Raw genomic sequence first — 13,234 nt, 5'->3', positions numbered from 1 at the left:
TTAAATCATTTTTATGTTCGGTATTTGGCAAATTTAAAGAAACCTTATTAATAATTTGACATGTTTAAATCTGTAGTGTTATTTGATATTCAAATATGCAGAGAATGAAAAGTTGTTTAGACATTTTCTGCATATGTTGCCAACATCCTAGAAGAATGTTTCTACAATCCAATAAAAGTGAGAATGTGTGTATGTGTGAAGACACTTCTCAACCTATATATTCAACAAACTTTTAATCTACAGATTTGAAATTTGGTATATATAGGGAATTCAGACATATGGAAAACTTTTTAATCGATTTCCATTCAGAAAAAAAGGGGCTGCTAAGGGATAAAAATTGGTACTTAGGAGTCATCATATTTTTATCTGTTTGTCAACTGTTTCACGACTGCACATGCGTGAATCGTTCACATGACAGCTTCCTTATGTTAAGAATAAGTAGGTTTGAAAACACTTTTTAAAGATTGTGACAAGCTCGCCTAATGGTTATCGCATTTGACTCGCTGTCTTTAGGATTTGATTTTGATCTCGGCTCAAGTATTTTTTTTTTTATTATTTACAAGAAGTAAATTGTTTATGAAAAACATAATACTTGCATGCATATGTCTCAGTTTCTGTATTAATTAAAATGTAATATTTCTACATATTTTTATGACCGGGTAATGCCGGGTGGCCTGCTAGTATATCTATAAAAGTGAGAATGTGTGTGTGAAGACAACTCTCAACCTATATACTCAGCAAAATGTTTGATTTACAAACTTGAAATTTGGTATATAGGGTATTCAGACATGTGGGAAACTTATATATAACAATGAAAATTTGAAGATGAAAATAAAAATTGAATAAGTTACAATATTTATTAATCCATCAAGTATTCAAACAGGGAATTATAATAATGAAAAATCATAAAGAATAAACTTTTTTTTAAACTATAATCTCAGTTTTGAATATAACCAGCAAGATGACAATAGCAGACACAATAATCAAAATAGACTACCACCAGCAGGTGCAGAGTAAAGAAACTGATGTGAATTACATGCAGAGCTATTTGTTGGTTGCTCAGTAAATTAGCCCAGCAACAGCGAGATTAGTAATTCCCACTCATGGTCTTGTACAGATTAAAAGAGGTACGGGGGGGGGGGCATAATTTAGAGGGTTACACCTGCATAGAGATTAGTATTATCTTGTTTTCTTGACTTTTATGAAGTGATTTTGTTTATGGTTTACCATTGAATAATGCTAACTTTTTTGTTTTTACTTTTAATTGGTCAGTCGGACGATTGAAACCTTCCTTGTTGATTTCAGTCAGATAACATTTCTCAATACAGCAACGCTAACCCATACCCATTTAAACGCAATTTGCTACAGAGAAATTCAATTAAGATCTCAGGTGTGGCTATAATTGCAGACATCTGAGACGGACAGAAAAAGGTAATTTCCAAAATATTTTTCTTTTGAAAAGCGGTAGATTACAGACACGACAAAAGTTAATTGACACCACATAAACATAGTAATTGAAACAGCGATTATCATATTATTTGGATTATTCAAACTAGTTTTCTCATTTTGAGTGTTATTTTCCCAACGTTACGGCCGATGTAACCTTCGACCTTTATTTCTGAATTTTTTAGATAGAAATTTGATTATTTGGATTCTTTGCAACTACTGTTCTCATCGTATTATTTTCACGTTTTGGTCGATGTAAGATCCGACCTTCTTCAGGTGTATCTTATGAAACTTGGGAATCTACGCAGAATTTCAAACAGAGGTCTTATTTAATTCACAGTTGGTATTCTCTTGACCAGAGTTACCCCGGATGTATAATATCTTAAATTAAAAGAAAAATATTCATTCTTTGGGAGTCAGTGGCACCAAGTTTTATCAAGGAAGGCAGAGTAATGTTTTTTTTTTTTTTATGTATTATATAAAAGATAGATGAATGACAAACATTATTTTTATTTTCCATGCATAAAAAAAAAAAAAAGAAGAATGGACGAAGGTGAAAGACGAATGAGAGAGAAGGCTGTGAAAAAGAGCAAAAGAAACGTACTAGTCAAATATATAAAAGGATGTGTGTGTGTGTGTGTGTCATAAAAACTTTTGACAGTGGCGACAGAACCTGACGAAACTAGTATCATTTTAAACCTTGATCCTTCGGACGACAAATATTGAAAAATTGGCCAAAAACATTCATTCCTTCACCCTCAACTGGGCAGTTTTCTACAAGGAGGAGTCGCTTTTTTTGCCAACATTTTAGCAAGTCATCGTCTTCTTTTTGATTGACTACACTTAATTTCAACGTTCTAAACTTCCGGTTGGACGATGGAGACCTCGGCCAAGACGTCATGACGTCATGCTTTTTTTTTAAACTTTTTTTTCACCTTCCCTTTATGGGTTCGAGTCTGCCTGCCTACTGCTACTTTTTTTTTTTTTTTAACACCTCTGTCTACTGTTGTTTTGATCCCCCCCCCCCGCTACTACCACTCCTCCCCTGGGGGGGGGTCCTTACTACACCACCTACACATACCCAGGCACCCCCCCCCCCCGCTACTGCTGCTTTTACCCCACCCTACCCCCAGGAGGTCCTTACTACACCACATAAACACCCAGGCAACGCCGGGCACCCGCTAGTCTTATATAAAGGGCAATTGTCTGTATAGATGTATTTTCGGCTAAATTTAAAAAATACAAGACAAACACCCACAAAGTTGATATCTTCATCAGCTTGAAAATTCATTCTTTGCGATGTTCAGCCATTTCAGATTTCATCTGTTTTAAAGCATTTTCAATGTTATATACTAATTTGGAAGGAAAATGCCGACTCATCCCTCAGAAAATTTATTATATAAAGAGTAATTGTCTGTCTGCATGTATGTATGTCCAGCTGAACTAAGTGGAGGATAAAGTAAGAGTTAGGGGATCAGGGGAGATGGAAAACAGGAGAGGAGCAAAAAGAAGGATAGAGAGACGGATGTATTTTTTTTTTTTTAATACGAATGTTACACTTTTAAATTTCTTTTTTATGATCTTGGGCAATGTCAGTTAGCCCTGTTAGTCATTTTTTTGGAGGAGGAAAGACCCGAAGGCCACTCGAGGATAAGCGTTAATGAATGTGAAGTTATGTTTTAGTAATCGCGTATGGTGTAAATTAAGTAGAATTTGATTATTTATGAGAAAGCATAACAGGAACTTGTTTACGTTAGATTTGATTAAAGTCACATCGTTTCGTTTTTTTTTCTTCCTTGTTACTTCGTTTCGTTTTTTTTTTTCTTCCTTGTTACTTCGTTTCGTTTTTTTTTTCTTCCTTGTTACTTCGTTTCGTTTTTTTTTTCTTCCTTGTTACTTCGTTTCGTTTTTTTTTTCTTCCTTGTCACTTCGTTTCGTTTTTTTTTTCTTCCTTGTTACTTCGTTTCGTTTTTTTTTTCTTTCTTATCACTTCGTTTCGTTTTTTTTTTCTTTCTTGTCACTTCGTTTCGTTTTTTTTTCTTTCTTCTCACTTCGTTTCGTTTTTTTTTTTCTTTCTTGTCACTTCGTTTCGTTTTTTTTCTTTCTTGTCACATCGTTTCGTTTTTTTCTTCCTCGTCACTTCGTTTCGTTTTTTTTTTCTTTCTTGTCACTTCGTTTCGTTTTTTTCTTCCTCGTCACTTCGTTTCGTTTTTTTTCTTCCTCGTCACTTCATTTCGATTGTTCTTTTCTCTTTTTGTTTTTCTTTTCTCTTTATTTTATTTTTCTCCCTTTTCCCTTTGTTTCGTTTTTCTTCCTTTTCCCTTTGTTTCGTTTTTCTTCCTTTTCTCTTTGTTTCGTTTTTCTTCCTTTTCTCTTTGTTTTGTTTTTCTTCCTTTTCTCTTTGTTTCGTTTCTCTTCCTTTTCTCTTTGTTTCATTTCTCTTCCTTTTTTCTTTTTTCGTTTTTCTTCCTTTTCTCTTCGTTTCATTTTCTTCCTTTTCTCTTCGTTTCATTTTCTTCCTTTTCTCTTCGTTTCATTTTCTTTCTTTTTCTCTTTTAGTTTTTCTTTCTTTTTCTCTTTTAGTTTTTCTTTCTTTTTCTCTTTTAGTTTTTCTTTCTTTTTCTCTTTTAGTTTTTCTTTCTTTTTCTCTTTTAGTTTTTCTTTCTTTTTCTCTTTTAGTTTTTTTTCTTTTCCTCTTAGTTTTTTTTTCTTTTTCTCTTTTAGTTTTTCTTTCTTTTTCTCTTTTAGTTTTTCTTTCTTTTTCTCTTTTAGTTTTTCTTTCTTTTTCTCTTTTAGTTTTTCTTTCTTTTTCTCTTTTAGTTTTTCTTTCTTTTTCTCTTTTAGTTTTTCTTTCTTTTTCTCTTTTAGTTTTTCTTTCTTGTTAAATCATTTCGTGTTTTTTTCCTTTTTCTCCTACCTACTTTTAATAATCCTTTTTATTCATTTTTATGATGTCTTTAATATGTAAACATCTTTTAATTTTATTTTCTTTTTTCATATCTGAAAAATCTATTTAGCATATCAACACGTCATATGACCTACAAATTTTTGGATAAAAATAGACTTAGTAGACATTAGTGATGGGACGATTCCAATATTTTTCCTGATTCTGATACAATTACTTATTCTGTTCTAAATTCCTGATTTGAATAAAATTACTGATTTTGATTCTGATTAAAAATTTCTAAATATGTAGTAGCTTTTCGTGAGGGGGGGGGGGAGGTGATCGGACTACTGTAAAAACTCCTAAAAAATGTGCACATATTTTCGCAAACATAGAACTACTTGTATGAATGATCTATAAAGTTTGGTTTTACTGTTAGTTTAAAATCAATAAACATTTATCATTTCATTATTGATACAAGTCATTGAAAATAAGTTTTAAACAAATCTCTTTTTGGAATAGGAAAATAGGCACCAATTTTTCAGATTCCGATACCTCAAAAGTTACGAATTTTATTCCCGCTTTTGATTAATTGTCATAACACTACTATATATATATATATATGTGTGTAGTCATCCACATACAGTACTGTTTTGCTGTTTCACAGCTTATCAGTGTGGCTAGACTGGCAATTACCTCAAGCCAGGATTGAAACCCGACCGCCTGTATGACAGTCAAGGCTCCTAACCATTACGCTAATCGACGGCTGCTGTGCAAGTCGTGAATTAACGATGTTTTGACATCGTCCGAAATACCTAAGCTTAATTTGTTTACACAAAGAGCATCTCTTTATACGCTAATGGTAATTTGTGTATCACTTCTCAATATGCTACGCATATTGTGAAGAGGTATGTGATCGAAGTAGGTCGAAACAGTGTATGCAAATTAGCTTTTTTGTTTTTTTAATTTTTGATGGAATTTTGTACAAAAATCTTTATTTAATCTATGAGAGTAGCATGCTCTTATTCTGTCAGCCATGACTGGGTAGAGGTAATTTGCAATTGTATTCTTAGTCATAATGTGAGCTATATTTAGTTTAATTTAGCTGCATGTAAAAGGGGTAAGGGGTAAGGAGGCTATGGAAGCCTTTCATGAAAATCTAGATGCTTCTGAACTTTTGTGGAATTTTAACATCAATTAATAAATATTACTCAAACGTTAACTTCCTGGGAGTATTTTAAAGGGTTCTAATGCAGTTAAAATTAATAAATCCCCATGAATTATTAATCCTATCATCGATGATCCAGAATGTTACTGGATAGCAAAATCCATGAACAATGATTGATCGATTGATTAAATAAATCCATAAATAGTGACATGAATAACTCCATTAAAATCCGAATCCAAATATCTAGTAATAAAGTAGACTTTTAATATCTGTGTCAGTGCGACAAAAAATCAACTTAGAGACATAAAGAATAACAGCGTAGCTACATTTCAAGTTCCTGTGTGAAAATTCAAATATTTCGGATTGGTATGAAATTAGATTCACAATCATTAAATACCAATAAGGCAAGATTTCTTCTTAAGGCCCCTTAAGGTTAAACCTTAAAATCCGAATCCAAATATCTAGTAATAAAGTAGACTTTTAATATCGGTGTCAGTGCGACAAAAAATCAACTTAGAGACATAAAGAATAACAGCGTAGCTACATTTCAAGTTCCTGTGTGAAAATTCAAATATTTCGGATTGGTATGAAATTAGATTCACAATCATTAAATACCAATAAGGCAAGATTTCTTCTTAAGGCCCCTTAAGGTTAAACCTTAAATTTTAGCTAGTGCTACCAGATCAGGCTGTCTGAAGATATTGGCTTCTTGGGGCGAAATGAATCTAACATTGATGCTTTTTGTTATTCTATTCTCCTTTGCAAAACTTATGTTCTGCAAAACCAAAAATAAAAACAACCCATTTCCCCCCCTTCCCAATACCCTTTTTTCCCTCTTCCTTCCCCCACTTTCTGACTGGTTTCCTAATTTATCATGTACCAAACATTAATACTGTAATTTATTGAGATTGTCGGACTGACTTCCTCATCTTGGTTGTTATAGTCACAACATTTCGGCCGTTTTGCCCTCCGGCCTTCATCAGGTATTTTGTATCGAACTGGGAAACCATTTGTTAGGAGTCTCGAACCCAACCCTCTATTATTATTTACTAAACTATTAATACTGTAACCCTTTTCCCTCTCCCATTGCAAAACTCATGTTCTGCAGGGTAGGGAACAAAAACAACAAAATCCACTATAAAACAACCCAACCAAATGCTACAAACTAGTGATTGAAGATACAAAGAGCTTGGAGAATAAAAACCTTCTACAAAATAACTGGATGCAACATGGATAGCTCAAAGGAGTTGATGTACTATGAAACAAAATAACAATTGATCTTAAATTTTCTCAATGCATTTTTGATAAAAATTGGAACAAGGATTCTACGTATGAGGTTTATTTGCATTATATGTTGATTTTAACCTTTGTGATGAGGCATAAAAGTGGTGCAAACTTGCTGTGTTCATGTAATTGATTTTATCTGTCCTGGGACGGGTGTTTTTCTAGTTTATTCCTGAATGCACAGATAGGATGGCCACATCTTAAGGGCATCTATTTTTTTTTTTTTTCTATTTCTACATCTGTTTGCTTCTACCTCGCCCACCCCCACCTCTGGTGCTCACCAAGTGACACCACTCTCGCCCCCCCCCCCGCCACCAATCATTCTTTGTTCTGTCTGATCAATTCTTCTCCATCATTAATCGATTTTTCACAGCTTCCCAATGTGACAGGATCCGTAACATTTGCGAGTCTTGATTCTTTTATCAAATATTTGCATTTTCCCCCCCCCCCACCTTATTTCTCATCAGTTTTACAGTCCAGAAACTGACAAGAGAATCGGATATATATTTTTTTTTCCAACAGAGTATGGCAACTATCAACCAAGGGAAGAATCTATCAAACATTGCATGGAGAGAAATGATATAAGAATGATACGATGGGTGTGTAATGTGAGTTCTTTAGAAACGCTTAGATCTGATGATCCCAGAGGCTGATAAAATTTGAACACTATAGGGAGATGTGTGCAGAACAGGAAACTTCGATGGTATGGCCACATTGAAAGAATGGATGAGAGTTCTTTGATTAATAGATATAGAACAGTTGAGGTAGCAGGGTCAGTTCACAGTGGAAGGTGCTCATCGCACATGTGCCTGTTTGACGTACATGCCCCCCGACAATCTTGTTTAGCAACAAAATCACAGCCCTTCACTGTAGAGGTCCCTAAATGCCAGAAAGTCTTCTACTCTAATAATTTCTTTCCTCGGACTGCTAGTCTTTGGAATTCCCTTCCTGTTACCTGCTTCCCTGACTGTACTGACATGCAGAAGTTTAAATGTAATCTAAACCGATATTTCGTTCATTACCCCTAAACATGGTCCTAAATAGAAATCCCTTGCGTCCGAATGGTAATATGTCTTGCTTGGGTTGAATGCGAGTTAAAAAAAAAAAAAAAAAGTCACGAAAAGCATGGAAAGGAAGTGATCAGACATGTATATGCTGTGTGTGTGTATTATTTTATTTTTATTTTATTATTTATCTATTTTTTTTTCACTTATCAAGGCCTCGAGGTCACTCGAGGATACGGGTTAATGAGTGTACAATGGTCAAAGGGAACATGTTATCGTTAATAGTGGAAATTTGGTAAATTGGATTACTTAAGGGGATAGCTCATCAAGAATTTGTTCACATTGGACTTGAAGACAATCATATTGTAGTCAGTTGGAAAGCAGGAAAACGGAACCGATGTTCACAGGCGTGCAGTTCTAAGAAAGAACCTTTGTTCATGGAATCTGTTTAGATTTAGGCACAGATAAAAAGTGGGGGAAATTATTGATAGTGGTTTCAGATAAACGAGTGTTTTTCATGAAAGTATAGAAGAACCCTAGATTGGAGTTCAGATGAACACTTGCCATGAAAATAACGATAAAGCAGAGACAGGCTCACAACATCTCTTCTGTGGGAAAGAGGTTGCAGGAAAGAGAGAAGGGCATCCCCCACTAGGCTACAAAGTCTATTTTGAACTCTGTAAAAGCAGGATAAGCTGTTTCTAGCAGCTCCTGCCCAGATGTGAGAAAAGTACTCTATCCTTGAATGTACTTGAAACAGAATTGCATCAGCAGTAAGATATTTACTGGAGCAGTAGAATGATCCCACCATTTTTCCAGCAGCCTTGGCAACGGATTTGATGTAGGTGTTCCATCTCGGATCAGGAGTAAAGGTCAGACCTAAAAGTTTGTCAAAACATGGAGCCTCGCCAAGACAACAGCCATTCATTTCGATTGATGCCAGACGGGGATCAGAGCTGTGATGATGGAAAGATAGAAGCCTGGTTTTAGATGCATTAAAATTAACCAGCCACCTCTTTCTCCTTTGCACCACGTGATCAAGATCAGAGGAGAGAGAATCAGAACTTGGTCATTGAGGTCAAGTGTTACATAAAGAGAAATGATATCAAAATGATATAACATGTCTAAGATAAGTCTTAAAGACAGACTTTGATGTAATAACCTCAGAGGAAGACTAAATCTGGACAATATAGGGACGTGTGTGTACAACAGACTACAAATGTATGTTCTTGGGGTAGTGGAAAACATGGGAAGAAGTAATTAAAAAAAATGGATGGGGTTGGGGAGTTGGATTATTTTTCAGCAAAGAATGCCTTCCTCTCTCCTTCCCTCACCTACACACCTGTTTTTCTCTTAATTTTGACTTTCTTATTTGAAACTGAAGTTTGAATTATTCAAACTACTGTTCTCGTCTTGAGTTTTATTCACACAACACTTTGGTCGATATAACCTTCAACCTTCTTCATTCTTGTATCTTGTCGAACTTGGGAATCTCCACAGAATTTTAAACAGAACCCTTTATTTAATCCATGGGGGTAGCATTTAAAAAAATTTTTTTTTTTACATGGTAGTCACCACTTATCAAGGCCTGGAAGCCACTCGGGGATAAAGGTTATTGCATGTACAGTAATCAATGGGATAGTATCGTAGTAATCGTTAGTAATAGAGATTTGATAAAGTGTCTTACTTAAGGGGGTGGTTTATCAGGAATTTGTTTATGTTGGACTTGAAGACATCCAAGTTGTAGTCAGGTGGGGAAACAGGCAAATGGAACAGTTCCATAGGCGTGTACTTCTAAGAAAGAATCTTTGTTCATGGAATCTGTTTTGATTTAGGCACAGATAAAGAAATATTGGCGAGGGGGACCAGAGATTGGAGCTCAGACTAGCACATGCCATGGAAATGCTCTTGTTCCATCAGCCATAACTGAGTAGAAGCCTTAAGTACTTTACAATTGTATCCTTAGTACCGCCCGCACTGAGGATTGAACCATCAACCTCCAAAGAGTGTCACTTACAACTGAATTTCACGTTTTGGTCAGTGTAACATCCAACTTTCTTCAGGTGTATTTTGTCAAACACGGAAATCTGCACAGATTTTAAACGGAACCTTTTATTTAATCCATGGGGGTAGTATGTTCTCATTTTGTCAGCCATAACCGAGTAGAAGGCTTAGATAATTCATAATAATATTCTTAGTATTGTCCACACTGAGGATTGAACCTTTAACATCCAGAAGAGTTTCACTTGCAACTGAAGTTTATTTCTGTATTCATTATGGCACTCTTTGGGAAGTTGATCCACTCCCTTATTTAAAAAATGAGATTTCCTTTGGTCTGTCACTAAATGCTCAAAATAGCATTTTTTTTATCACTAAAACAATGGACATTTGTTTTTTTTTAATTTTTCTTGCACTTATTTATATTTTTCTGTTTCTTTTAGCGGAACTCTAAAGGGAGTACGGATTTCTGTGTTCGCAACATTGATCATGCAGCCTTTGGACGAAGGGAGATTGAAATTGCTGAACAAGGTAAACCTCTTTTATTATTATACTAGCAGGGGTACTCGGCATTGCCCGGGTGTTTTGGAGGTGTGTGTGTGTGTGGAGGAGCGGAGAGTAAATCAAAACAAAATGGATAAAGAAAAAGCGAACGTAGTAACCCGGGATGCAAAATAAAGAATCAGCGAATGATGTTAAAATTTCTTTAAACATCGGAAAAACAAAAACAAAAAAACAGTGAACGTGATGGCAAAAAAAAAAAAAATGGCATAAGTAACTCTGTTTCAATATTAAAACTTTACAAATCGAAAAAATAAATATATCTGATATCTAGAACATTCAATCTTAAGATAACGACGCTGCTACTATACCAACTAGTCTATGACCGCATGAGCGAAATTAGGTTGTTTTTTGTTTTTTTTTATATTTAAACTAATTCAAAAAAGAACGTTTTTTTTGCGCATTCATGTTTGGCTAAATTATCATGAAGGAACGATTTTTTGCTACCCCTCCCTGTAGGAAAGTGCCGAGTTGAGGGTGAAGAAATTAATATTTTTGGCCAATTTTTTTATATTTGTCGTCTGAAGGGTCAGTCTTCAAAATGATACTGATCTCGTGAAAATCGGTCACCTCTGTCAAAAGTTTTTGCGAGACATGAAAACATACATACATACATACAAAAGATTTTGGCCTTTATATAGCATGGGTGCCCAGTGTTGCCTGGGTGTTTATAGGTGTTGCCTGAGTGTTATAGGTGTTGCCTGGGTGCCCGGTGTTGCCTAGGTGTTTATAGGTGTGTGTGTTCAGAGAAAAAAAAGAGTTGTAGTAGGCAGGTAGGCTTGAACCCGAATCCTTGACGCGAAGGTGGAAAAGAAAGTGTGAAAAAAAAACGGACATCTTACCACGACAGGACAGGAACAGAAGAGTGTCCTAATTAAATGATTAAAAAGTTACGTGACAGGTGCGTAAATTTAATGAGGTCAAACATCACGCCATAGGGGAATGAAATCCCACACTTAACTTTGGCTGCAAGCCAGTTTCTGCGTATTTGTTTGCCCCCCCCCCGCCCCAAAGAGGTTAGAGAAAACTAGCTCCCCATAAATAGAGGAGTGTCCAAATGAATAGCAATTGTCGTATCTGACGAGTTTTCACTGCATTGATCAATCTCATTGCTTTCTTGATGTCCCGAGCACGAGTGCCAGGGAGATTCGTTTGCTACAGATTCAGTTTTGGTTATATACGGAAAGGGCAAATAAACACGTGGAGAGTAAAAAATATTGCGTAAATTGTAGATATTAAAATTTAGCGAGTATATAAAAAGTTCTAAGAAACCGTAACCGCCCCGAGCACCCATCCCCCCTCTCAAAAAGTTTTTGCCAGACATATAAAAAATGTTCATACACTAACACACATTTTCCCTTTTATAAGACTTGTCACTTTTTTCTACCTTCTCACTCTAAATGTTTATATGGTCCTGGATATGACCTTAAACCATATCCAGTGGTGAGGCCCCAGCTTGCGGGCTTTGGGGAGTGTGGAGCCACCCTTTAATTACCATTTCTCCTAGGTCCACTCTGACCCGGAATTTTAGGGTCCCAACTATGGGTTAAATAGAAACCGACTTAAAAACAAATATATTCTATTAAAAAAATTTTCTTTAAAATCCTTGGATTCGGCATTAAATAACCCAAAAAGGGTTGATATGCCGTAAAACGAAAACAACCAACCAACCATCTAAATATTTATGAAGCCATTGACAGCAAGTGAATACAATTATCCATTCGGACAATATACGCTCTTGTTGATCTGTATTCTCTGCAAACTCTACTTCATCTTTATTTAAAGCTGTTCCTCTCTCTCCTTATTTTTCTGCCTATTACTTGTCTCTACATATGAAGCAATAATTTGAACCACAGATTCACATATTATGAACCCTGGTCTCTTAACTATTTAGCCACTACAGCAATTATACTTTAAGTGAAACACACCTTGTATAACAATACATTGTAAACAAAAGTGCTGTAATTCTAAAGAGAGTTCCTATTTTACAAGGGAGAGAACCATTTGACATGATTAATGTCTGAATCATTAATGTATTATCTCTCAAAATGGCTCAACTTCATAATAATTATTAATAATTTTAACTCTCTAAACTTTTATGAAGCCATTAACTGCCAAATAAATAGAATTATAATCCAAACAATTCATGCTCTTGTTGATCGGATTAAGGACAGCAGGAGCATAGAGCACTTTTAAGATGGGTTTAAATGAGTTTAGAAATAATGGTGAAAAAAGGGAACAGAATTCACAAGCTTTGTATTTAAATATTGCATGTTGATTGAGCCATCAGGACAATTAAGAAATATCAATGCTATTAACTACGTGATCTGTGCTTGCTTTAAATAAAGTCCTTTCTCCTTCCTTTTTTTTTTTTTTGTCTTTTCTCTAATTGAGTGAATCCCTAAAGATTATTTGTTACTTAATTTGTTCAGGTGTTATGAGTAAGAGTGCAAGGACTTTCATGTGTGTGGATAAAAGCTCATTTGTTTATGATTAATAAAAATATTGATCAGGATTAAATACTAAAATCTATTCTCATGTTTTTAGAACACAGACTAATATTTGCTTTATATCACTGACAAAACTGATGTAATCATGTATCTTTTGTTAAGAAAGCTATTAACATAAATGAAATGGGTAGGATGTCTTTACTTTGTATATACAAAGACTGAATACCGTTTTTTTTTTCTTTTACAACATAGTCTAATGTTTGCCTTTTATGACTGAGGAAATAGATTTAATTATTTATCTTTTGTTAAGAAAGTTATTAACATTCATGAAATGAAGGTAAATTATCTTTATTGTACGTACATGTTGATTCAAAAAGATGTAACCATTTATGATAACATTTATTATTAAAAGTAAAAATTACAGCCTCTGTCTTGCATA

At 34.8% G+C, this 13,234-nt stretch overlaps 1 protein-coding gene across 10 annotated transcripts in view; it reads left to right on the top strand.

Moving 5' to 3' along the window:
• The window catches only part of LOC145246840 (adenosylhomocysteinase-like 1), a 736,073-nt gene that overhangs the window by 580,589 nt on the left and 142,250 nt on the right, over positions 1-13,234 (top strand). For all 10 annotated transcript variants that reach the window (XM_080108677.1, XM_080108681.1, XM_080108679.1 and 7 more), the window contains one exon: positions 10,228-10,315. In XM_080108677.1, coding sequence (XP_079964803.1) covers positions 10,228-10,315 — 88 coding nt within the window. The remainder of the gene's footprint in view (positions 1-10,227; positions 10,316-13,234) is intronic.

The sequence above is a fragment of the Euprymna scolopes genome, chromosome 24 (genome assembly GCF_053919585.1).
Source record: "Euprymna scolopes isolate OS-2025 chromosome 24, ASM5391958v1, whole genome shotgun sequence".
Classification (NCBI taxonomy): domain Eukaryota; kingdom Metazoa; phylum Mollusca; class Cephalopoda; order Sepiida; family Sepiolidae; genus Euprymna; species Euprymna scolopes.
This window is presented reverse-complemented; position numbering and strand designations above follow the sequence as displayed.